This window comes from Mirounga leonina, unplaced genomic scaffold (genome assembly GCF_011800145.1).
Source record: "Mirounga leonina isolate KUSES-001 unplaced genomic scaffold, KU_Mleo_1.0 Mir_114, whole genome shotgun sequence".
NCBI classification, from domain to species: Eukaryota; Metazoa; Chordata; class Mammalia; order Carnivora; family Phocidae; genus Mirounga; species Mirounga leonina.
The window spans coordinates 26,131,039-26,157,728 of record NW_023270265.1 but is presented as its reverse complement, the minus strand read 5'-3'; the positions used below and the strand labels follow the sequence as shown (position 1 = coordinate 26,157,728).

At 41.1% G+C, this 26,690-nt stretch overlaps 2 protein-coding genes and 1 non-coding gene across 8 annotated transcripts in view; all 3 read left to right on the top strand.

The window, feature by feature from the left end:
* The window catches only part of CWF19L1 (CWF19 like cell cycle control factor 1), a 28,023-nt gene extending 11,178 nt beyond the window's left edge, over positions 1-16,845 (top strand). For 3 of the 4 annotated variants that reach the window (XM_035027170.1, XM_035027155.1, XM_035027178.1), the window contains 8 exons: positions 3,338-3,422; positions 4,607-4,747; positions 6,278-6,392; positions 7,149-7,228; positions 11,339-11,548; positions 12,373-12,492; positions 12,950-13,047; positions 16,598-16,845. In XM_035027170.1, coding sequence (XP_034883061.1) covers positions 3,338-3,422; positions 4,607-4,747; positions 6,278-6,392; positions 7,149-7,228; positions 11,339-11,548; positions 12,373-12,492; positions 12,950-13,047; positions 16,598-16,742 — 994 coding nt within the window. In that variant the 3' untranslated portion in view covers positions 16,743-16,845. Of the gene's footprint in view, positions 1-3,337; positions 3,423-4,606; positions 4,748-6,277; positions 6,393-7,148; positions 7,229-11,338; positions 11,606-12,372; positions 12,493-12,949; positions 13,048-16,597 lie in introns of those variants that run through there. The other variant, XM_035027161.1, reaches the window with a different exon arrangement.
* Positions 12,029-12,176, top strand: LOC117998739. Its single transcript, XR_004676055.1, has one exon. It is a non-coding gene; the product is annotated as a small nucleolar RNA SNORA12 (small nucleolar RNA).
* A 2,794-nt stretch (positions 16,846-19,639) lies between the features above and the next one.
* CHUK (component of inhibitor of nuclear factor kappa B kinase complex) overlaps positions 19,640-26,690 on the top strand; it is a 46,009-nt gene continuing 38,958 nt past the window's right edge. The window contains exons 1-2 of one of the 3 annotated variants that reach the window (XM_035027018.1): positions 19,640-19,814; positions 25,775-25,869. In XM_035027018.1, the coding sequence (XP_034882909.1) occupies positions 19,710-19,814; positions 25,775-25,869 (200 nt within the window). In that variant the 5' untranslated portion in view covers positions 19,640-19,709. Of the gene's footprint in view, positions 19,815-25,774; positions 25,940-26,690 lie in introns of those variants that run through there. The other 2 variants (XM_035027025.1, XM_035027033.1) reach the window with 2 other exon arrangements.

Below are 26,690 nucleotides of genomic sequence, written 5' to 3'. Positions count from 1 at the left end.
CAGAGGTTATGGGAACAAAACTCAAAACCTGTCCCAACTTTTTTTTTTTTTAACCTAGCCAGCTTTTAAGGATCTGAATACCCATTTCTCTGAAGAACATATTATCAGTGGACAGTAGGCACATGAAAAGATGCTCATGCCATTAGCGATTAGGGTAATCCAATGAGATACCGCTTGACACCCACTAAGATGGCTGCAATCGAAAAGGCAAATAATAATAAGTGTTGGCAAGGATGTGGAGGAATTAGAACCCTTACATTGCTGGTGGCAATGTAAGATGGTGCAGATGCTTTGCCAAACTGTTGACCATTCCTCAAAGGGTTAAATATAGAGTTATTGTCTGACCCAGCAATTCCACACTTGTTCCAAGTGAAGTAAAGACATTGACCCATTCAAAAACTTGTACACAAATGATCATAACAGCATTATTCATAATAGACAAAAAGTGGAAACAACCCAAGTATCCATCATCTGATGAATGGGTAAAGAAAAAGTGATATATCCATACTTTGGAACGTTATTCAAGAAAAAGGAATGGAAGGGCGCCTGGGTGGCTCAATTTAAAACAAATATTTGTTTTAAATTCACATTACTGAAAGGAAATAAGCCAAAATACAGTTTGTTGGGGAGGCTGGGTGGCTTAATCGTTAAGCATCTGCCTTCGGCTCGGGTCATGGTCCCAGGGTCCTGGGATCGAGCCCCGCATTGGGCTCCCTGCTCTGCGGGAAGCCTGCTTCTCCCTCTCCCACTCCCCCTGCTTGTGTTCCCTCTCTCGCTAGGTCGGTCTCTGCCAAATAAATAAATAAAATCGTAAAAAAAAAAAATTTACATAAAATGTCCAGAATAGGCACATACATAGAGATATGTATGGGGCTATTTGGAGGGGAAATGGGGAGTGACTGCTAATAGGTACAAGGTTTCTTTCTCGGGTGATAAAAATGTTCTAAAATTAGATTGTGGTGATGGTTGCACAGCTCTGTGAATATGCTAAAAAGTACTGAATTGTGTACTTTAGATGGGTGAATTGTATAGTATTTGAATTAGATCTTAATAAAGCTGTTAAAAAAAAAACCAAAAACCTCTGCAACTTTTCAACCAGAGCTGTAACAAAAACCCATAACCAGCATAATAAAAATACTAATATAGGTAAATTTCCACTAACATTTGAACCTAGAATTACAGTCGGTCCATGCTTTGCTTTCCTATATTGTATTATTATAAGTGTTTTGCTTCTTTTGAGGAGCAGTTTATTATCATTAAAAACACCATTCAAGGGCACCTGGGGGTGGCTCAGTTGGTTAAGTGTCTGATTCGTGATTTCGTCTCAGGTCATGATCTCATGGGTCGTGAGAGCCAGCCCCGCTCAGGCTCTGTGCTCAGCGGGGAGTCTGCTTGAGATCCTCTCCCTCTGCCCCTCCCCGCACTCATGTGCTCTTGTGCTTGCTCGCTGTCTCGAATAAATAAATAAGTACATCTTAAAAAAAAAAAACCAACCCACCATTTGGGGGTAGCATCCTTCATCAGTCATCTTTATTTTAAAATAAATGAGGGAAACATCTCCATGGCTTTTTTGGGCACTTGCGGTTTCCCTATAGTATTGGTTTTCTATTGCTACTGTACAAATTACCACCAACTTTGTAGCTTAAAACAATCCCATTTATTATCTCACAGTTCTGTAGGTCAGAAGTTTGACCTGGGTCTCACTGGGCTAAAATCAAAGTGTTGGCCCGGTTATGTCAGGTCTACCCAGGTAATCAGGATCATCTCCCTTATCTTAAGGTCAGTTGATTAGCAACTGATTAATTCCATCTGTCACCTTATTCACCTTTGCTGTAAAAGCTAAAATTCACAGGTTATGGGGATTAGGACATGGACATCTTTGGGGAGCTATTACTTTGCCCATCACACCTGGGTAGCCTAACAGTGGGAAGTATTAGCAGTTTTAGAAGCCACTGTGCTAGTCACCGCTTGCACTAAAGAAAGGCACTTTGCAGGACATTCAGCTGTTTTTCCTTAATGTCTTCGTGTACTGTTAAAGCTTCTATTTAATTATGAGTAAACTTGTGTCAATCATTTTAAAAGTTGCATGTGAAAGAGCATGACTTTCACCTTATACTGACATCAGTCCCATTTACCAACTATGGCTGTATTTCCTCTCTTTAAAGAAACAGGTTATAGCAGACAAACTATTTTTTTTTTTAAGATTTTATTTATTTATTTTGACAGAGAGACGGAGACAGCGAGAGAGGGAACACAAGCAGGGCGAGTAGGAGAGGGAGAAGCAGGCTTCCCGCAGAGCAGGGAGCCCGATGTGGGGCTCGATCCCAGGATTCTGGGATCATGACCTGAGCCAAAGGCAGACGCTTAACGATTGAGCCACCCAGCCTCCCCAACAAACTGTATTTTGGCTTATTTCCTTTCAGTAATGTGAATTTAAAAATTTGTGTATTTGTTTATATACAGTGGTATTATGCTAGCTTTTTTTGACATAAAATTATATTTTGTGACAGACTCGGGGAAATTTCTGTAGCATGAGGAAAGGAAAGAGCTCTAAGGGTTGGTATCTGTATTAATAGTCAACTCACTAAAAATAAAAAATGTATATAATGCCATAACTTCTTTCTTTTAATTATAAATAATAGTTGCCCAATGTAGAATACTTGTAAAATAGAAAAACTCAAAAAACTGTTTTGGTGTATTCAGTTCTGTTTTTTTTCTGTAAAATATACACACTCGTATTTTTATATTTTTCCTAGAAAAATGAAATCATGCTATAAATTACTATTTGAAGCATACTTTTTCCTCTTAAAACTTCTATTTGATTTTCATTATTATAGCTTTTTTTTTTTTTTTTTTGAGAAGAAAGAACGTTCAGGGTCCCCGGGGGCAAAGGGAGGGAGAGAGAGAATCTTAAGCAGGCTCCATGCCCAGCGATCATGACCTGAGCCAAAATCAAGAGTCCAATACTTAACTGACTAAGCCGCCCTATTATATCCCCTCTTACAGCTTTTTATTATTCACGAGAAAAGAATAGTACAGTGAACCCTCCTGTACCCATCACCCAACTTCAGCAATTATTATCATTTTGCCAATTTTACAACTCTTCTAAAACCAAATGTTGGAGTTTTGTGCTTTTCAGATATGTGATCTCATTTTTTCCTGTGAAGTAGGGATGATTATCCTACTGGATTTTCAGGTGACATCTGAGATTATGTTACTGGTGGTGATGGACTTAGGATCTGTGCTCTCTCATGGTTCCACGGAGTCTACATATTTCATAATTGTAAATCAAAATTGAAGTTTTTTGGTGACTTGTTGTCTGTTAAATGTATTCTAGAAACCACGTCGTTCTACAGGAAAATGCACAGCATGCCACCAGGTTCATAGCTCTGGCGAATGTTGGAAATCCAGAAAAGAAAAAGGTAAAGATTTGAGTATTTGATCGTAGGTTAATACTCATTGTCTGCCTGATAAATGTTTCTCTCCTAGCACTTCAGTGACTCCTTTGTGAAGATACAGTAATGAAAGGTCAGGTTTCCTTGAGTCCTTTGTAGGAGATTTTAAAGAAGGGTTTGGGAAAATAGGCCCAGTGGAACCAAGGAAGAATTTCAAAGGAGTAATATTCCTTTCTTCCCATATCCATGTGGTTGTCTTTGTAGGTATTCATGAGTTTGCCCTCAGATGCTACTCCTGCTTTGCTTCTTTTAGCACCTTCATTTAGCAGAAATAATAGCCTTTATAGGATTTACATAACCCTCCTTGGCTTTGGAAAATCTTAGTGATACCTGGAATCTATCTTTGTACTGGAAAACAGTACAGGTAAATGAAAGAATATACCAGAAAAGTATGTTGTCTCATTTCCCTTTGAGCATTTCTGATTCTCCAGGGCCAAAAGCAGGATGTTGTGAATTGAGACAGCTACGGTTAGAACAGTCAGGCAAAGGAAGGGTGAAGATTATCCTGTAACATGTCATAAACGTGCATAGAAAAGATAAGCAAATACATATTTTGTTTTTTCCGTTATATTTAAGCTTTTAAGCCCAGTGTACTGAGGTTAAATATCTATTCATATCTCATCTAAAGTTTTCAATATCTGTGCCATTAGTGTGAGAGTCTAGATATCTGTATGAATATTTACTTCTTTGCTACTAGTCCCTAAGAAGACTCATCAGCATATGCAGCAGAAATTGTATAATATCAGAGGGAAACATTATGGTGTCCAATTTAGTTTTCATCAGAAAAAAAGAACGGCAGTACCACAATTCTGTTGACAAAGTACACAAAGATAAAGGACTAGAGGTATAAGCAGTTTGTCTTTAAAGGTTTTGGAACAAGTCTCCCCCGGGCCTTGTAGTGACAGTTGTTTTGTGTAAGAGCTGATTTTTGTAAGGGCTAGGGCTTTGATTCTTTGTTCGTGACTTGATCAGCCCTTGCTTAACCCCTACAGAGATCACTAAATTGATATTTGATTTACTGTGTATTTTCTGAGCCATAAACAGGCCAGTTGCTGTTCTTTTACTCAGTTTCTGAAGCTTCTGTGAATAAAATTACATTTGGATAAACAGGATTTCCCCTAATGTTATGTTTGTTTGTTTTTTTCCCACAGTATCTTTATGCATTCAGTATTGTTCCCATGAAACTAATGGATGCAGCGGAACTGGTAAAACAGCCTCCAGATGTTACTGAAAACCCTTACAGGAAATCCGGGAAGGAAGCATCCATGGGAAAGCAAATTCCTGCCCCTGAGGTGTGTGCTGTTTGAGAGGTGGCATTTTTCTGGGCTGGATTGCCCATTACACGTATACTTTTCCTGGTTATAGTTTCGCTCATAAGACCAGTTTAATCCCTAGAATCTAAATCTTTTTTTTTCCCTTGGGAAATCATCATGATGTTTAGAAAGCCTTAGCAGATTTCAGGTAAGCTCAGTGTTTTTTATTGTAGTTTGAGGTTAACAGTTTCTTTCTTTTTTTTTTTTTTTTAATTTTTATTTATTTGACAGAGAGTGAGAGCAGGAACACAAGCAGGGGGAGTGGGAGAGGGAGAAGCAGGCTTTCCACGGAGCAGGGAGCCTGATGTGGGGCTCAATCCCAGGACCCTGGGATCATGACCTGAGCCGAAGGCAGATGCTTAACGACTGAGCCACCCAGGTGTCCCGAGGTTAACAGTTTCTTATTTTAAGTCTTTCTTTGTCTAAACTTGGTTCATGTGTTGGGGTTACACATGTTAAATCTTTCTTTGTCTAAAGTTGAGTCTTTATTTTTAACCTTTTAAAAAATATTTATTTATTTATTTTAGAGAGACAGATTGAGAGAGAATAAGCAGGGAGAGGGGCAAAAGGAGAGGGAGAGAGGGAATATCAAGCTGACTTCCCACTGAACTCAGAGCCTGGTGGGGCTCAATCCCAGGACCCTGAGATCATGATCCGAGCCTAAATTAAGAAGATGTTTAACTGACTGAGCCACCTAGGCACCCCTATTTTTAACTTTTCAGGCAAGGATCCAACTGCTTGGTAGCAATGTAATTTGTGATTTTATAATGAGTGCTAGCAAAAGGACTCACTTTGAAGACATTGCTTAATAGCAGACTTTTCTGAAACTAATTTTTCCCTCATTAAAACAAGGAATGTCAAGTTCCCTTACTAGTATGCATGGTTTGCTTTCTCAGACTTTTTTTTCTTCTTGAACAACCTCTTCATCTTTTTAATTAAAGTTCAGTTAGACTTGTTTGACCTGTGAAATTGTAGGACTACACTGAGGCCCTACTGAGAGAGATAGGAGAAGGTGTTTGGGTGGGTTCATACTGTTCTGTTTTAGGCAAGGATTGCTCTATAACTTGCATTTTATTTTATTTTATTTATTTATTTTTTAAAAGATTTTTATTTATTTGACAGAGAGAGAAAGCACAAGTAGGCAGAGCGGCAGTCAGAGGGAGAGGGAGAAGCAGGCTCTCCACTGAGCAGGGAGCCCAACTCAGGGCTCAATCCCAGGACTCTGGGATCATGACCTGAGCTGAAGGCAGCCACTTAACCAATTAACCCAGGTGTCCCTATAACTTGCATTTTAACTTGCTTTTGCAAGAAGATGGATTAGGTTAAGTGTTGAGAAGTATGACTGAGAGTCCAGGCATCAGGATATTTTTCTTATCTAGAGTAGGTAGAAAGGACTGGAAGGAAAAATAGATGTGACGTGGCAGGAATGTTCCCTTGTATGCGAATGGTTGGCTCCTTGTCTAAAGATTAGTTTAATTACATTTTCTCTTCTGCCTTTGACCATTCCAGGAAGAAGCAGCCTGTCAATTTTTCTTTGATTTAAATGAAAAGCAGGGAAGGAAGCGTTCATCTACAGGCAGAGATAGCAAGTCTTCTCCTCATCCAAAACAGCCTCGCAAACCTCGTAAGTACCTTGGTTCCTGAGGTCTTCTGTGTGAGCAGGTCTTGTGTGGGACAAGGCATTGCTAAGGGAGCCTCTTCTGGAAAAGGAAAACTGTACAATGGGTCATTAAGACCAAAAATAAAATAATACTGAGATGGCCTGATTTTGAGGGTATCTGAGGCTATTCCTGAAAGAACTATGGAGAAAGCTCCTTTCCTTCCCTCACATCTGTAAAACATATGAAGTAAAGAGCCTACAAAACCAATGAGGTTCATAAAATCATAGAATAATCAAACTGGTAAAAAGGATTGTAAGGTTATTTCATTGAAATCCACGTTCTCCACCCCTTTGTGCTATGTTTCAAAGTTGAAGAAGTGGACCTTGGTGGGGTAAACTTATTACCCAGAGTCCTCTGGCTGGCTCGTGGCAAAGCTGGGGCTAGAATTGGGACTCTTGACATCCAGTTCAGTGTTCTTCCATTGCAGCTCGTTGCCAGTTCGATGCTACTTTAGTCAGTATGTGGTCATCCCCTTGTGGTTATCCACCTGTGAATTGGTTGCAAATTCAGAGCTTTTCTCATAGTGGTCCGTTTCATTGATAGTGGTGATGGGGAGTGGGGGGACACAGTGGAAGCACAGCAGGGCCAACCCTTTGTGGCAGTGCTGTATACCAGTCTTTTCGATGCATGAAGATCAGATAAGGCTGAGTTCTATAGGGTGATTATATATATGCTGGAGTGCTTGGACCATAGTAACATCTGCTTTCTTCCGTCTAAAGCTCAGCCTCCAGGACCCTGCTGGTTTTGCCTTGCCAGCCCTGAAGTGGAAAAGCATCTGGTGGTCAACATCGGCACACATGTGAGTTACTTCCGTGGACCTTTTACAGAGAAGGACACCCTTATTTGTTTGTCTTTCATTGATTTAATAAAGTCATAATTTACATTTCATAAAATCTACCCACTTTAATAAAGTGTACAATTCACCAGTTTGTAGTCAGCTTACCAAGTTGTGCAACCATCACATAGCACAGTTTTAGAATATGTCCTTCACTGGTGCCCATTTACGGTAAATCCCCATTCCCATCCTCAGCCCCAGGCAACCACTAGTCTACTTTCTGTCTCCATAGGTTTGCCTTTTCTGCACATTTCATATAAATGGAGTCATACAATATGTGGTCTTTGTGTATGGCTTTTTTTATTCAGCATAATATTCTTGAGGCTCATTCATGTTGTAGCATGTATCAGTCCTACATTCCTTTTTATTGTCCTTTTTATATATTCTGTATATTTATCAGTTGTTGGGCTTTTGGGTTGTTTCCACTTTATGGCTATTAGGAATAATGCTGCTACGAACCTTTGCATGCATGTCTTTGCGTGGACATATGTTCTCATTTCTTTTGGATAGATACCTAGGAATGGAATTGCTGGTAAATTTATATTTAATTTTTTAAGAAGCTGCCAAACTATTTTCCAAAATGGCTATATCATCTTACATCCCCACCAACAATGTATGAGGGTTCCTGTTTTCCGACATTTCCCACATTTGTTATTGTCTGTGTTTTTAATTATTTTAATTCTCCTGTGGTTTTGTTGTGCCACAGTGCCCCCTCCCTTCCTCCCTCTCTGACAAATAAGTGTATCTCCTAGGGTGATGCCTTCATACACTTTTTGACCTTTTTTGGTCCATACAAATTAGAGGTGATGAGTTGCTTTCATTAATTACTCAGTATTTAAAAAAGGATTTTCTTTGTCCTAAAAAGGGAGTCCTCTGTTGCCTATATACTCATTTTGGGTGAAAACTGTTGATATTCTTTTTTTCTATCTTCAGATTTAGAAACCTGAGTTTATTAATTTTTATCTATAATTATTTAACCCTGGGAATAGATTCATACTAAGTAATTATATAAGAGACTAAAGTGATTAATTCTCAGTTTTGCCTAGTAATAGAGAATATAGCATCCCAAGACAGGAGTACCCATATCTACATTCTTAGTGTGGGTAACTGGGAACCCAAGATAATAATTAAAGGGTTGCCTGGTAAGCACTGAATCAAAGAACTGGATGATCCTGAGGATGATTTTATTCAGGCTGTGGAAAACTGATGAATTATGTGTCTCACAGTAAAGTTGTCCCATTTCAGACTTCTCCAGATATTTTTCCTTGGGCGGGACTTGTTTAGGTATTGAATAATACTGGTCTTTGACCCTCATTTTCCTGGCATCTGTATAGACCATTATCCTTCTTTTTCATTCACTTAGAATGAAGAAAGCTTGATTTTCAGGATTACAGTTGCACCCTAGTCACCTGTGACTAGAATTGGCTGTTTCCCATGGCTTTTGATGGAAATATTTTATAGACCATTTCTCAGTGTGTAGTGCTTCTGCAAATAGATACTTTCTTCTCTTTTTCATTGATTTATTCTAATTTTGGTTTCTGAGGGTGAGCATTTCCTCAGCTTATCCTCACAATCTGAAGACCCTTTATTGTGGCCTCCTATAGACTGACCAGAGTCTCAGTTTCATCATTGTACCCTTTTTAAGTCACATCCCTCTCTACCTTTATAGTTTCAGACTAAAGAGTCCCAGTCTTCTACATTTAAATTTTATGTCTTGATTATTGGCACACTCCTGTCCCTAGGGGGAGCACTATTGGGTCGAGGCCTGGGACCTAATTAGGCCATGGAGTCTATGGATGAACTCTTCAGTAGGAAGAAGAGCAAACTTGAAAAGTTTTTGGTTTTACAGGAATGCCCTTTTTGGATTCTCTCTTGGACTTTGTTTTCTTCTTTGGATTAGTTTATGCTATTCTTCTCTCCCACACAGCTTGTATGGTAGGCAGGCTTTGGATTGCCTTCTGTTGGGGAACCTTCAATAGTTCAAAATGGCACACAGGGGAAGACAGATTTGGAACAGGTGACTTAGCTCAGGGCTGCTCTAGGCCTCAGGGAGAAATGACCTTTCCTTTCCATTCACCTTTTAATTGCCCAGGGTTATCTAGCCCAGGGTATGAGACTAGGGGATAATCAAAGAAACCTGTTTCTTTCTCATCTAGGCCTGAACCACACGGGCAAAAAATATCTCTGGTCTTGTTTGTAGCCCAGCCCAGCACCCCAAGTAGGAGGGCACGTGAAATTTTTAGGACTACCTAGTATTCAAGTCTACACTTAGCTGTTGTTCTTTGTCTGGTAGAAACCTCTTAGGAATCTCTGGGACCTTTGGGCATCTGGCAGAGGGTTTAGAATCCCCTCCCTGCAACCATTCCTCTTGATCTCCTCTCACTACTTTTTTTTGTCTTGACTTTCTCTGTCTTTGCCATGCCTTCCTCCAGGGATATACATGGAACTGTGTTAATGGCCCATGGCCACAAACTGGTAAAAGGAGGGAAAGGCTGCTAAGAGTCCAAAATAATTGTTGCAAAATCCATGCATTTTACTTATGGGAGAAACATTCATTCAGGTATTATTTATACATTTTTAGAGATAATTCAAGTATAGAACAAAAGATGAGAAGTTGAAAGGAAGGAGGAGACTGGGCAAGTGTGAAACTGTTCACAAGTACTGGGAGGTACTGCACTGGGGGTGAGGGGGTGCTCTTTAGTCTGGACTAGAAACCTTCAGTAGCTTTACTGGACATTACAATATAAAAACTGATGTTTATAGCAGTGACCCTTTGACATGAAGAAAAGGTTAGAAGACTCAGGCTTCAAGAGTAATCTTTTAAAACATACAATCCAGGGGCGCCTGGGTGGCTCAGTTGGTTAAGCGACTGCCTTCGGCTCAGGTCATGATCCTGGAGTCCCAGGATCGAGTCCCACATCGGGCTCCCTGCTCAGCAGGGAATCTGCTTCTCCCTCTGACCCTCCTCACTCTTGTTCTCTCTCTCTCATTCTCTTTCTCTCAAATAAATAAAGTCTTAAAAAAAAACCCATACAATCCAAAATAATTATTGTTGAAACTAGGAAAATATTTTAGTGCTTATGAGGCTTTGATGACTTGTCATCTGGAAGATTAAGTTTGTAGATGTGTTCTGTCCTCTATGCCAAGTAAATCAAGGATGGTCATGCTTTAGATTGTTTCAGATACCTCTTCTGTCATTCTGTTGGATTGTCTCAGTGTTAATGATAAATGACTCATTCCTTCAGTCTTAACATTGAACTCATGACACGAAAAGGAAATGTTGGATTGCTTTTTCTAAAGCTGTAGTACCTTCATTTGCCTATGGTGATAGTCACTGGCCATTTCTCTACTCATAGTGTTTTCCCTTCAAAGAATATCTGAGTGTAGAGCAGTCTTGCATGTTTTGGTTTTGACAGAAATATTTTTAATTGCTGCTTAGCTGCTGATATCCACTGTTGGGAGCCATAGTTTCCTACTTCTTTGGATGTGTCTGAGTTTGAGGTTTCTCCTTCCTTCCATCCCCTTAGGTTATCTATTTGCTTTCATTTTGTATAGGTTAGGCAGCAGCTTAAGGCTGTAGGGACACTGGATGCTAATCATGACATCTTTGCCTTTTTTGTGAGTCCAGAGGGTATACTTAGGGGGGGGCATGTGGAATTTGATGTTATCATAGGGAAAGTGGTCATTTTGAAATCAAGTGTTATCTTTCTGTGGCTGAAGGCAATAACAACTGAAAAATCGCTTTCAAGTTTGGATCCTGGGAGGGAAAAACCAACTACTGTTCCTGTCTCCTTCAGCTTTGGTGTATTCAAAGCCAAAAGCCTGATGGTGTGCCATTCATTTGCTCCCAGTTCATTTGATAGCTGGATAGAGATTTGTTGCATCTAATTTTATTCTTCTATCAGCTTCTTGTTATAACCTCTAAAATCAGGTTTTTTAAAGTAGGAGAATTTCTGTTGATAGCCTCTCGAGCACTTTGTCCACACCCTCATGGTCACTCTTTGTATAGGCTTTTCTCCCTGAAGAATCATACATATGGCATTGATGTCTTGATTCTGTGTGCTTCCTCCATAGTGCTACCTTGCCCTGGCCAAAGGAGGCTTATCTGATGACCATGTCCTCGTCCTACCCATTGGCCACTACCAGTCAGTGGTAGAGCTTTCAGCAGAGGTGGTAGAAGAGGTGGAGAAGTATAAGGCGACACTGAGGCGGTTCTTTAAGAGTCGGGGGAAACGGTGTGTTCTATTTGAGAGAAATTATAAGAGCCATCACCTTCAGCTACAGGTAGGTGGCCTCCACCCAGGAACTTGGAAGGACCCGGTGGGACCTGGATATTGACAGGTATTTAAATAACATCTATTAAGAGTTCAATATATAAGTCCAATCTAAAATTAAATATTTAAAATTTTAGTATTTAAAATAGTGAATACAAATTTTCATATTAATGTTTGACTAATGTTCATTTAAAAGGTTAAAGATTCTCTGATGATAAATCCCAGAGATTTCACAGGGAAGTGCATGGTCAGTGTGAATGGGCCAGCACAGATAGTAAGTGCCTTGTTTAGAAAAGAAACGGGTACATTGAGGAAGGTTTCAAGAAAGATTGGGCCCTTGTTAGGTAGGGGTGGAAGAGAGTGGGTATTTATGTGAGTGGGTATTATTCCACCAGCATGAGTGAAGTCTTAGAGGTGAGAAATAGTCCCAGAGCCTTGATGGAGCTCTCAGCTCAGAAATTTGGGGATTGTTTATGGATAATTGGTTTGTAGTTGTGGTGGTTTTCTTTCTGGCACATTTGTTAAATTTTCAAATGGGCCTGACTCTGCCACATATATTACATAGGAGCCAGCAAGGGCTTGATGACAGAGAGATCTCTCTCTAGCCTTTCCTGCATCAGGCATTGGCTCCCACATGTGGCAAGCTATCTCGTAAGTTTAAGTCCTTACAGACAGGCTGACACAAGCCTGGCTGGCCTGAGGAGAATCTTTGCTGAGGGGTATGTTCCACCCCTGTGATGGATTTGCTACTTCTCAGGCACTGTGCGGGAGGCATGACCTCTCAGGGACCTGTACAAAGAGTTTCTTCTATCTGTCTGCCTCCCCCCCCCCCAGGTCATTCCTGTGCCACTCAGCTCCTGCAGTACAGATGACATTAAAGATGCCTTCATTACCCAGGCAGAGCAGCAGCAGATTGAGCTGTTGGAAATCCCAGAGCACGCTGACGTCAAGCAGGTGACACAGGAGGGGAAGGATGTAAAGTAAAGGATGAGAAGTAAAACGTGGTTTCTGACATGTTGAGCCTGAGGTAATATCAAGGCAGCTCCGAAATGTTAAATAGGCAGCTGGACAGTTTGGACCTAGAGCGTGGGGTACTGATTGGATCTTGGAGATGATGAGGGTGGCATTACAGCAATGCCTCAGTGCATTCCTGGAAGAGCAAAAAATGCGAAATTTCCTAAGGCAGGAACTTCGAAGGATGGGTGCCACTGGGAGGATCTTTGTAATATCTGGTAGTTTGGCTTTTTAAACTGTGTTCCATTCAGTGGCTTGGGATCTGTACTGCTCACATTCTTTTTCTTGTGCTTCTAGACTGAATGCTTTGCCAAATAAAAGTTTATATAAGAGATGAGCTAGGTTTTAGATTTTTAAAGCATTATGATATGTCCTCATACAACTCTGTTTACTTTAGATTGCACAGCCAGGAGCAGCATATTTTTATGTTGAACTTGACACAGGAGAGAAGCTTTTCCATAGAATTAAAAAGAATTTTCCTTTACAGTTTGGAAGGTTTGTATATTTTTCTTATTTTAAATGTGTTTTCACTAGGCCTACTATGAACAGATCAGTGGGCTGCATAGACAATTGAATAAAAAGCCAAGTAGGAAAGTCTTTGCCCCAAGGAACCTATGGTCTTAGGGCAAGTCAGATATTTGCATATGTGACAGTAATGTAATGCAGAATGTGAAAAGCATCATAAGAAAGTTTTGAGGAATAGTGGACTTTAGAAATTCAGAAAAGGGGGGGTGCCTGGGTGGCTCAGTCATTAAGTGTTTGCTTTCGGTCTTTAAAAAAAAAAAAAAAAGGGACGCCTGGGTGGCTGTCGGTTAAGCGTCTGCCTCCAGCTCAGGTCATGATCCCAGGGTCCTGGGATCGAGTCCCGCATCGGGCTCCCTGCTTCGCGGGGAGCCTGCTTCTCCCTCTGCCTCTGCCTCTCTCTCTCTCTATCTCTCATGAATAAATAAATAAAATCTTTAAAAAAAAAAAAAAGTGTCTGCTTTCGGCTCAGGTCATCTTCCCGGGGTCTTGAGATTGAGCCCCGCATTGGGCTCCCTGCTCAGCAGGAAGCCTGCTTCTCTCTCTCCCACTCCCCCTGCTTGTGTTCCCTCTCTCCCTGTGTCTCTCTTTGTCAAATAAATAAAATCTTTAAAAAGAAAAAAAAAATTCAGAAGAGGGAGAGCTTATTTCTCCTTTGTGAAAGGCTTCAAGAAAAGGTTGACATTGAGCCTGAGAGATCGATTTAGAGAGCAAATATTAGAGTGTGGGCCTTCTAGCCCAAAGGAATAAAGTGCTACCATTAATTGAGCATATGCTCTGTGCCAGGCACTGTGCCAAGAGCTTTACATGCATCGCTTCATTTAATCTTCCCAACTCTGTAAGATAGGTACTGTCATCCCAGTTTACCACAGTGGAAATTAAGGCTCCAGAGCTGTGCCCAGTAGAACTTGCCATGATGTTGGAAATGTTCTATAAATCTGCACTGTCCTATAGAGTAATCACTAGCCACATGTGGCTCCTCAGCACTTGAAATATAGCTAATATGACTGAGGAACTAAATTTTTAATTTTAATTAGGATTAAAATTTAAATATCTAGATCTGGCTAGTGGCTCCTAAAGTGGATGGCATGGCTCTAGAGGGGTTAAGTAGCTTGTCCATGAGCACACACAGTAGATTCAAACCCAGGTATGTTCAACTCTAAAACATGAGGTTTTTAACCTCATTGTTGTGTAGTGTCCTAAGGCCTAGATGAGCCTTCATTTATGCTCCTTATATTAGACAGAACATGATTGTAAAACCATATAGGGAGTGTCATCATAGGCAGACTGAAGATAGGAAGTTGCTGGCAAGAGGAAATAGAGTATGGAGGGAGGGCAGTAGAAGAGGTGCAGAACAGATTATCTAATGCTGGTATCTGATTTGCAGTTGTTTTTTTTTTCCTGGTTAGAACTAAACTTTGAGTCAACTTTGTACCCTTCTTGGACTAATTTGGGAAACCTCCAAGAGATTGCTACCATTGAATATAAGTCCAGGAAATGTGGTTGTCTACATTTTCAAAAAGATGATTGATAAGAGAATAGGTGTGATTAGGGACTTCAAACATCTCACATTATCTTTTTGTTGTTGCCTTAGCAACAGATGCAGATGCAGACACTGATGATGTAGGCACATAATTGCAGATAGACACAGGCATATAAGCCCACAGGTGAGGTTCTCTGAATGATTTTGTGCTCATGATAGTCTTTTGTATTTTCAATGTTGACTGTTTTTCAAAATACTAATATACAATTACATAACATTTTATAGTTAACAAAATACTTGAAAATATATTTTTTCCCCACTGTACAAGAAAGATGGTTCTGTCTTCATTTCATAGATGAAGAAGTAGGCTCAAGGCTTGACCAGGGAGCTAGAACTTGAGCTCAGATCCTGTGACTTTTAGAAAACTCATGTGATTTGTTTTCAACTCTTGTATTTATTGCAGTTCAAAGTGGAAAATGAACCATATAGATACACAAATAGAGTTCTTTCTTTAAAAAAAAAAAGATTTTATTTTTTTAAGTAATCTCTGCCGTCAATGTGAGGCTCGAACTCACAACCCTGAGATCAAGAGTCACGTGCTCTACTGACTGAGCCACCCAGATGTCCCAACTAGAGTTCTTTCTTTTTTTTTTTTTTAAGATTTTATTCATTTGACAGAGAGAGAGACAGAGAGCACAAGCAGGGGGAACTGCAGAGGGAGAGGGAGAAGCAGGCTCCCCCCCGAGCAGAGAGCCTGACGCGGGGCTCGATCCCAGGGCCCTGGGATCATGACCTGAGCCGAAGGCAGACGCTTAACGACTGGGCCCCCCAGGCGCCCCCGAGTTAATTCTAATATATCAAAATGAGTGTAAAAATAAGTAAAAATGTACAGCAGTGACAGAAGGTAGCCTGTATGTAAGTGTGTCAGGATGTATTCTTTAGTCCTGAGAGCCAAGGTAGGTTGTTCTGCTGACATTGAGCCTGTGCGGTTGCGCCTGTGCAGGCCTGAGTCCTCTAGGAGAGGCAGAGAGTCAGTGGTATGTGATACTAGGCGTGATCTGCATGATACCCTCAGCAAAGTCATGGTCTAATGGGGATGACAAAACTAGAGTTTAAGACAAGACGTGTATAGCTGGTTTGGGGCTTGGATTGTGTTATCTTGCTACCTCACAAAACCCTACTGCATTTCATAGGTGAGGAAATCAAGACTCAGGGATGAAGTAATATTCAAGTCAGAGACAGCAAGTGGTTGAACTAGGAATGGAATTAAACCTCTTCTATCTTTTTAAAAAGGTTTTATTCGGGGCGCCTGGGTGGCTCAGTTGGTTAAGCGGCTGCCTTCGGCTCAGGTCATGATCCCAGGGTCCTGGGATCGAGCCCCACGTCAGTCTCCCTGCTCGGTGGAGAGCCTGCTTCTTCCTCTCCCTCTCCCTGCTGTTCTGCCTACTTGTGCTCTCTCTCTCTGTCAAATAAATAAAATCCTTAAAAAAAAATCTTTAAAAAAAAAAAAAAGGTTTTATTCATTTTAGAGAGAGCGTGCTCACGTGCATGGGCGGGGGGAGGGGCAAGGGAGAGGGGGAGAGAGAATCTCGAGCAGACTCCCCGCTGAGTGTGGAGACTGACCAGGGTTTGATCGCACAACCCTGAGAGTATGACCTGAGCCAAAACCAAGAGTTGGACGCTTAACCAACTGAGCCACCCAGGTGCCCCCAGCCTCTGATCTAACACCAGGGCCCAGTCTTTGTACTGTGTCAGTGCTGCTTTTATAAGTATCAGCAATGTTCCAGCTTGTTCAAGAGACAGAAATAAATAGGGTTTGAAGGTTTAAGAAAGAGGTGGGACCTGAGCTGGTCACTTAACTTGAATATGATTTTGATAGAATGGCAGAGATGGCCTTCTGGGCAAGAGAAAATAGTATGAATAAAATCAGAGGAATCTGCATACCTTCTTTGGGGGATGCTGAGAGGGGCTCTTTAGCTGTAGAGGAATAGAGAGAAGAGGGGGCTTCAGGCTGATATTGTTCACACTTTTTTTCTGCAGGGAGGTACTGGCCAGTGAAGCCATCCTTAATATTCCTGACAAGTCTGACTGGAGGCACTGTCAGGTCAGCAAGGAAGAGGAAGAGATGCTGGCTCGCCGCTTCCGGAAAGACTTTGAGCCCTTTGACTTCACTCTGGATGACTAAGCAAAGGGAAAGGCACTTTATGAACTTGACAGGAAGTAGTAGCCTGCTTTTTTAAAGGAACTACAGTCTCCCATGGGGACTGTTTTTCTGCCTCTTTTTTGTGCATTCCCATGGAACCTGCTTGCAGCAAGAGGCCTAAGATTGAGTATTTTTTGAAAATATTTCTAGGATGAAAATCCTGTTAAAATAAGCATGTCTGTCGTCCAGCTCCAAGTACAGCATATGTTAATCAACATTTTCAAAAACATTAAACTATCAAAATCCAAATGCTTTTCCATGGTTGGGAAGTATCTTATGTTCATGTTACCTGTACCATTAAATGAAGTGGTGTGTATGTGTGTATGTGTGTGTGTATGTGTGTAATAGGGTCCAGGGCTTTAGACCCAGCTGTTATTCCAGGATCTCACAGGTGCCTTCTCCCTGAACAATCTAGGGTAGAAAAGGGACCTAAGGCCTTTGCCATTTTTCTCTTATAGCATTCATCTTGTTGATATAAAAGAGCTCTTTCAGCCCTTTAGCAAATACTTAACTCCTATGTGCCAGGCATTTTTCTAGACTCCAGGAATATGGCCCATGTCCCAACATGGTCCCTGTTATCCCAGAGTTTACAGTCTAATTGGGAAGAGAAGGGGCAGATTTTAAGAGAAGGAAGATGAGTTCTGCTTAGGATAGTTGCAGTATGCTGTTGGGTAGTTGTAAACTCATGGAGACCTGGGTTGGTGATAGTGCTTTGGGGATCATCAGGGTGTAGGCCATAGCTGAAATTATGAAAATAAGATAGGATGAATACAGTCCTAGGCTGAAGATGAATACCTAAGTATCAATATTTAAGGAGTCCTTGGAAATAGAGTGATCCACAAGTACATGGAAAAGAGAGAGGGAGAGATCACAGGAGAATGCTGTATCTTGGAAGCCAAAAGAAAAATAATTGTTCCTTTAGATTGGGCACTTATGGCCCAGACAATGTTTCACTTAATTCTCACAAAATGTCTATTGAGGTATTTATTGCCTCCATTTTATACATGAAAAAACAGACTCTCAAACTTGAAGATCGTGAAGCCTAAGGTTGACCATCCCAGAATTTAAAAACAAGCTAAGCAGCATCCCCGAGAATGGGGATGTTCAAAGAGTGAACTATGAGAAACAACCTGGTTCCTGCAAAGATGGCCACTTTAGGGTCAGCCCACTCATCAGTATCCTCAGGTCCTCAGCATCGCTCCTTAGCTCTTCCAAGTGAGTGTTACAAGAATTTGCCCACCCCCCATCCGCGGAGCTCAGACACACTCCGGTGATAGGCTATGCAGTACACCTTTCAGACAAAGGGCTTTATACTGTTAGGGGCAATCAGTACTGCAATCATCAGTGCAGTCAGCCCAACTCTTACAGATGTGTTTGGGAGGTACCATTTGCCATCACCTCCAACTCCAGCTCCATGGCAACTAAGCACATGTGGGAATCCAGAATCAGCTACCACACATTACTGAGGCCCAACACCATGACATGGCTTGTACATGCAGTGTTCAACATTCTGGTTGCACCATTCAGGGATTCTCAATCAATAGACCCATGTACTCTGCCAGAAGCCAGTTCAGTGCTTTCAGAACAGTCAGCAACACTGCTGTGGTGCACATGCTGTATCCACCTTTAGGCATCTCAGCATGTTACATCTGTTTGTGGGTCACAAAGTGTTAGTTGGAATTTAAGTACTGAGATCACCACAGGTGGGGCTGTGCAAACGATGGTCCAAGCGCACATCATCTCAAAGGGGTTTCAAATGACCACTAATGCAACTGATACATTTCTTCAGAATATTGGACGCCACAGTGATTTTTACACCCAGAGTGACTGACTACATCCCCAAGTTCTGTGAGGCTGAGGCATATGACCAACTCAAAGTGAAAATGGAAAGCTGGTTCTTCCATGCTAAGGCTATCCGCCACTGGGAAGCACTTCTTGTTGCAGCAACAGCATTCCTGAAGCTTGCATCTGCAGCCCTGCATCACGCATCAGAAACAATTCCCGCAATGAGGAACTACTGCACTGGCAAACCCATAAATGGAAGACCACTGGACTGCAAGCTCCGTGAGGCATTTAGGGGAAAACTCCCGAAATCAGGGGGAATATTCTTTTTTTTTTTTTTTTAAGATTTTATTTATTTATTTGAGACAGAGAGAATGAGAGAGACAGAGAGCACATGAGAGGGGGGAGGGTCAGAGGGAGAAGCAGGCTCCCCGCCGAGCAGGGAGCCCGATGCGGGACTCGATCCGGGGACTCCAGGATCATGACCTGAGCCGAAGGCAGTCGCTTAACCAACTGAGCCACCCAGGCGCCCCAGGAGGAATATTCTTTACTTCGCAACAGCGTCACATCCTTGAGTCGTTTGTGATTACAGGGGAAATCCTGGAACAGGTGTACAAGAAGTCAAGCAAAAGAAGAGCTGAGCCTGACTTTATGGAAGATGATTAACCATTAAAAAAAAAGACTGTAAAATTTAATGCATCAGTAGACCTGTTAGCGCAGGAGTCTTTCCAGTTTTTCGATTCCGCAATATTTGAATCATTGGTGGCTTTTGCCAGTGCCAGTTCAGCGGGTGGTGGGGTTGGAGGATAGATGGCAGAGGTCGGAAGAAAGGTGAAATGGAGACGGGGTGGAGACGATGTGAAGTTTAGAAAATGACTTGAATGGAGAGGTTATAGTTTTGGAAGCCTGGGAAAACATATGTGGGTTCTCTCAGCCAGGAAAATGCCCGGGGGACTTAGCGAACTGAAGGCGAGCTCCACTCTTCCCGATCCTTTCGCTGGCTGGACTCCTGTATGCCCCGGGGGAGAAGCTGGGGCAGGGCTTTTCATGTGGCGGTTACCGGAAGTGACGCATACATCTCGCGAGAAGAACGACGCGCGAGCCTCGGCGGCCCGGAACCGGCCTGGGAACAGTGGCGGAACCTGAGGCCGCTTGCCCTCCCGCCCCATGGAGCGGCCCCCGGGGCTGCGGCCGGGCGCGGGCGGGCCCTGGGAGATGCGGGAGCGGCTGGGCACCGGCGGCTTTGGGAACGTCTGCCTGTATCAGCATCGGGTGAGGTGGGGCGCGAGAGGGAGCGGCGGTGGGTGTTTGTCAGAGCGTCTGTGGAACACAGCGACTGTCAGTACGTGAGAGACTGTCGGTGAGACTTTGCGCAGTAGTGTGGGCCAGTAAGCCTGTGTAAATGAGTGAATGTGAGATACTGTGCCTGTGAGTCTGGTAACTGAGTCCGAGGCTGTATCCGAGGTCCTGGGTCAGTGTGTGTGAGATAGAGCTCTTAGGGGGAACTTCTGGTATGAATGCCAAGATATGACAAACTGTTTAGAGTGTGACACTGCGTATGTGTCTCCGAATGTAGAGTGTGTCGGGGTGTGCGAGGCAGATGCACATTAAAGTGTGTATTGCGAGCATGAATGGGTGAGAAAATGGGACTGAAGAAGGGGGTTGACTGTTGGAATGTGTGTGTTCATGTGTGTGCTTGGAGGCTGTGTGATACCTGTAGGGGCTGGAATAGACACGGAAGGTTTCATGGGTCCACAGTTGAGCTTTTGGAGGCATCGGGTAGGCTTCAGATTTGGGGATGCGTTTTGGGTAGGGAACAGTGTAAGGATCAGCTGGTGAGATGATCATGGCTTCCTAAGGGAAGGAAGTAGATTGGGTGTGAGGTGTTCTAGTCGGTGAAGACAGCTAACTTCAGACTCAGGAATTTTGCTTTAATTTAATTGAAAATGTTTAACCATTTACCAGCAGTTAATAATCATGTTTGAGATACGCATCTTTCAATATACCAATAAAAGCTATGAACCCTTTTCCCGGCAAAATGCACAGTTGCACATCCCCACCACCTTATGCATTGCCATTTGAAGGGGGGTCATGCTCTCCTGAAGGACATTCACAGACCTTTTAGAGGTATACATCCTTGACTAATAATCCTTGCAGATTTTGTTTTGTCATCTGTAAAATAGTTAAAGTAATTATATACAGCATGGGTCTGTTTGAGAGTTAAATAAGATAATATGTGTAAAGCTAAGTACAGTACCTGTCGTAAGTTAAACCCTCAAATGTTAACTCCTGCTGCTCCTGTATTGTTGCTGTTGTCATCATCTTTACCATTATTAATTGGCCTTAAAAAAGGAAGTGTCAAGATAAAAGTGGTGTCTTTGGAAGATTGTTTTGTAAAAGATGAAACTGAGTGAAAAACATGGGGAAGATGAGCAGTTAAAATATTATTAAAATGCTTGCAATTGACCTGTGAATGGAAAAATGAATTCAAGATTTGCTGTCTTAAGGAATTAGGGGTATGGATAGAGAGCCCATAATATAGGGTGGGAGGTAGGGGACATGGGAGTATGCTTGGGAGGAATAGGCATGTTTCTGTGGCAGTCACAATGACAAATGTCACTGCTGGAACTGAGGAAATTTTGTGAAGCAGCTTTCTAGATAGAGCATAGGAGGACATCTTGGAGAGAGGGAGAATGGGAGGTGAAGGACTAAGGCATTGAGTGCTTTGACAGCTAGACAAGTAGTAAATTTAATAATTCTGATCATCAGAGAGGACATAAGGCACTCAAAGAGAAAAGAGGGAGCCAAGTACTTCCAGTGGTATGTTGCCTATGGCCTTGTTTTCTAAGCCTGCCCATCAGCCTGGTCATAAGAAAAAATACGCTTGTTAGCCTGCTTTTGTGACTGCTTTTCTTGGTCCCTGACTGGAGATAGATCAACGCATCACTTTAAAAAAAAAATTGTAGTAAGATATATATAAAGTTTACCATTTTAACCATTTTTAAGTGTACAGTACATGGCATTAAGTACATTCACATTGGTGTGCAACCATTACCACCATCTATTTCTAGAACTTTTTCATCTTACCAAACTGAAACTCTGAAATCATTAAATGATAACTCCTGATAACTCCCCATTCCCCCCCCCCCCCCCCGCAACCACCCTTCTACTTTCAGTCTCTACTCTCTGGAATTCATTATCTTTTAAATGGAAGAGATTTGGGTTCTTCTAGAATGTTAGAAATCTCTCGAGAACTTTCCAGGTGTCTAGACTGGCTCTTCCCGCAAATTGGGACATTTGATAACTGGGCCTGTAGTGAAAAGAAAAGAAATACTCTGTCCTAAGACTTGGAAACAGCATCATTACTTTTCTAAGCCTGACTTCGTATTTGCCTTTAACAGCTTTCAAGATCTTTGTGTTTTGGTGGAAACCATGTCCCAGTATTTTATCTACGTCTCTTAAATCACAGTGAGGAAGAGAAAAGGATGTGAGATAGTTTATTTATCTGATTATTATGCTGGGTGCTGATGGTACCCAAGTCAATAAAAATAGTATTTTCTGCCCTCACGGAGATTTCAAGTCTAGTGGGAGAGGCAGACACAGAAACACTTTAAGTACAGTGTGGTAACCTATATAACAAAGGTATTTATAAAGTAATATGGAAGCTTGGCAAAAATAACCAAAGAATTCTTCCTAGGGAATAGGGTAGCACTTCTCAAAGTGTGTTTGGGAAAATTAATCGTGTGAAATACTTTGAAAAAAGAATACTGTGGTCAAATACATTGGGTAAATGCTGTATAAAATATTGTTTCACTTGGAGAGTCATAATCCACATTAGCATATTAAAAGCTCTGAGAAGTACTTTAGTAAAGAAACTAACTTCGTATTTTCCAATTTTTTTATTGTGGTAAAATAGATAACATTTACCATTTTTAAGTTTACAGTTCTGTAGCATTAAGTACATTCACATTGTTGTGCAACAATAGCCACTATCTGTCTCTGAAATATTCCCAGGTTTTAGGGCTTAATGTTGTTCGTGGTTATACTTAATTGTCTCCATGGTGGTAAAAGTTTACGTGGGACCTAGCTACAGCCAGGTACCTGCTCAAAACAAAAGAAAGGTTGAAGGGAATGAGGACTGTATTTAAGCTAGATTGTAGTGTATCCTACTTCCTTTTTTCTTTCTCTGTACATAGCCTGTCTTATCTCTAGCTTCTTCCCTTCACCATCCCTCTGCCCCCATTTAGAATATCCCATACAAGTTAATGTCTTGCTTCCTCATCTATATACTGTATTTTTTTTTTCTTCCTGTTTGGTCCTGACTGCTGTTCCTGGGCTGCATTATTACTGTTGCCAGAATGTGATGAGGTCTATTTCCTGTAATGTGCATCAGGTGGGGTTTAATTTCAGTCAGAATTGGCTAAATTACTAGTCATAGGCAAGAGCTATTAAGTTCATTTTATAGATATAGAAATAGAAATATAGCCATTGTTAGGATTTTTTTAAATGTCATTTGAAATGTAAAGATTAGGAACAAATTTTGGAGGTTTTTTTTTGTTAAGCTTGGTTATATTGAAACTATTTCTTGCTCCTGAGGCCAGGTAACCCTAAATTATCACCTTCATTCTGGTTATGCTGACGGCTGGGGCCCTTGTTAGCTGTCTTGACTAAGCTCAAAAAGGGGTTTGTTGGGGAGACAGGAAATCTCAGCTCTAAGTATGTTAGTACAAGAGGTCTTTTATTGTTTTTCCTCTGAGAGAAAAAAAATTGTCTGAGCTTCTTGGGCATTTGACCTGTCAAGATTTTTTCCCTCTCTCTTTTTTTCTTTTTTTTATTGCTTTTTATTTTAATTCCAGTAAACATACAGTGTTATATAAGTTTCAGATGTGCAATATAGCGATTCAACAATTTTGTTCATTACTCAGTACTCATTATTATAAGTGGACTCTTTAATCCCCATCACTTATTTCACCCATCCCGCAACCTACCCCCCTTCTGGTAACTATCAGTTTGTTCACTGTAATTAAGAGTCTGTTTCTTGGTTGTCTGTCTCTCTCTTTGCTTATTTTGTTTCTTAAATTCTACATACGAGTGAAATCATGTGGTATTTGTCTTTCTCTGATTTATTTCATTTAGATTATGTTTTCTAGCTCCATCCATGTTGTTGCAAATGGCAAGATTTCATTCCTTTTTATGGCTGAATAATATTCCATTTTATACTACATCTTTTTTTTTTTTTAAGATTTTATTTATTTATATGACAGAGAGAGACACAGCAAGAGAGGGCACACAAGCAGGGGGAGTGGGAGAGGAAGAAGCAGGCTTCCCGCTGAGCAGGGAGCCTGACGTGGGGCTCGATCCCAGGACCCTGGGATCATGACCTGAGCCAAAGGCAGACGCTTAACGACTGAGCCACCCAGGCGCCCCTGTGCTACATCTTCTTTATCCATTCATCTATTGATAGACATTTGGCCTGCTTCCATAATTTGGCTATTGTAAATAAAGCTGCAGTAAACATAGGGGTGCCTGTATCCCTTTGAATTATTGTTTTTGTAGTTTTTGGGTAAATACACAGTAGTGCAATTATTTCATCATAGGGTAGTTCTATTTTTAACTTTTCAAGGTACCTCTATACTGTTTTCCACAGTGGCTGCACCAGTTTATATTCCCACCAACAGTGCATGAGGTTTTTCTCCACATCCTCACCAACACTTGCTGTTTCTTGTGTTTTTTAATTTTAGCCATTCTAACAGGTGTGAGATGATATCTCATTGTAGTTTTGGTTTGCATTTCCCTGATGATGAGTGATGATGAGCAGCTTTTCATGTATCTGTTGCCCATCTGTTTATCTTCTTTGGGGAACTGTCTGTTCCTTTCTTCTGTCCATTTAGTTGGATTATTTGTTTTTTGGGTGTTGAATTATATCAGTTTTTACATATTTTGGATACTAACCCTTTACCAGATATGTCATTTGCAAATATCTTCTCCCATTCAGTGGTTGCCTTTTAGTTTTGTTGATTGTTTCTTTTGCTGTGCAGAAGCTTTTTATTTTGATGTAGTCTCAATAGTGTATTTTTGCATTTATTTCCCTTTCCTCAGAAGACCTATCTAGAAAAATGTTGCTATGGCTGATGTCAGAGAAATTACTGCCTGTGTTCTCTTCTAGGATTTTTATGGTTTCAGGTCTCATATTTATGTCTTGAATCCTATTTTTATTTTTTATTGATTGATTGATTGATTGATTTATAGCGTGCACATGTGCCAGCAGGGAGGGTGGTGGGAGGAGGACAGAGGGAGAAGGAGAGAGAATCTTAAACAGGCTTCATGCCCAGCCTGGAGCCCAACACAGGGCTCCATCTTACAACTCTGAGATCATGACCTGAGGTGAAATCAAGAGCCGGATGCTTAACTGACTGAGGCACTCTGGCCCCCGTCTTTAATCCATTTTGAGTTTATTTTTGTGTATGGTGTAAGAAGGTGGTCCAGTTTTATTCTTTTGCATGTAACTGTCCAGTTTTCCCAACACCATTTGTTGAAGAGACTTTTTCCCATTGCATATTCTTGCCTCCTTTGTCATAGATTAATTGAGCATATAATTGTGGGTTTATTTCTGGGCTCTCTATTCTATTGATCTATTTGTCTAGTTTTGTACCACTATACTGTTTTGATTACCACAGCTTTGAATATAACTTGAAGTCTGGAATTGTGATATCTCCAGTTTTATTTTTCTTTTTTCAAGATTACTTTAGCTATTCAAGGTCCTTTTTTGTGGAATCTTTAGGGTTTTCTGTGTATAGTATCATGTCATCTACAAATAGTGAAAATGTTACTTCTTCCTTACTAATTTGGATGCTTTATATTTCTTTTTGTGGTCTGATTGCTGTGGCTAGGACTTCCAGTACTATGTTGAATAAAAGTGGTGAGAGTGGACATCTTTGTCTTGTTCCTGACCTTGGGGAAAAGCTCTCAGTTTTTCTCCATTGGGTGTGATGTTCACGGTGGGTTTTTCATATTATGGAGGCTGGGGTGAAGGTCAGTTTTGAAGCATTCCTTTAATAGTGTCTCATGGTTTGCCTAGCAAAAGCATTGGCTCAAGAGAGCTGTGGATAAATCTGTTTAATTAGTAAAGCTAAAGTATTTTGTTTCCCCAGGTTGGCATTTCTTTGATAGCAAGTAAATCTACCAAGAACCTAATTAATATATTTTTCTCTGTTGATTTTCTATTTTGACAGGAACTTGATGTCAAAATAGCAATTAAGTCATGTCGCCTAGAACTAAGTACCAAAAACAGAGAACGGTGGTGCCATGAAATCCAGATCATGAAGAAGTAAGTGTATTTGATGGCTTCTATTTCTCCAGCTCTGCAGCCCAGGCAGACGTCATCATAGGGAAGGAGGGTAGGAATCTGTTCTTTTCAGGATCTTTTGGGGAATGTGTTTTTTTCTTTCTCATCAGATGTATATGTTCTATCTCAAATAATAACATCACATTATGATTAAGTAAGTTTAGTTTTAAAAATCAGCTAAAAGGGTGCTTGGGTGGCTCAGTCGGTTAAGCAGGTGCCTTGGGCTCAGGTCATGATCTCAGGGTCCTGGGATCGAGCCCTGAGTTGGGCTCCCTGCTCCGTGGGAGTCTGCTTCTTCCTCTGCCCCTCTCCCCCAACTCATGCTCACTCTTTCTCTCAAATAAATAAATAAAATCTTAAAAAAAAAAAAAATCAGTAGGTATTATCAGACTCAATTCTTCTGTGGGCAGAATCTTTCTTCTGGATATTGGGCAATATTCATCCATTATACTTTCTCGTTAAATATAATCACTACTCTCATTTCTTTATTCTTACCTATTTTTGTTGAATAGTATATCTATTGCTTCGTACAAAGTTACCCCAAAATTTAGTGGCTTAAAACAACAACCATTTGGGGGCCCCTGGCTGGCTCAGTCAGAAGAGCCTGTGACTCTTGATCTCAGGGTCATGAGTTCAAGTCCCACATTGGGTGTAGAGATTACTTAAATAAATTTAAAAAAAAACCAAAACCTGACAAACATTTAGTATCTCATAGTTTCTGTGGTTTAGGAATTTGGGGAGTGACTTAGTTTAGTGATTCTGACTCAGGAGATCCCTCCTGAGACACCCCAAAATGTTGAGTG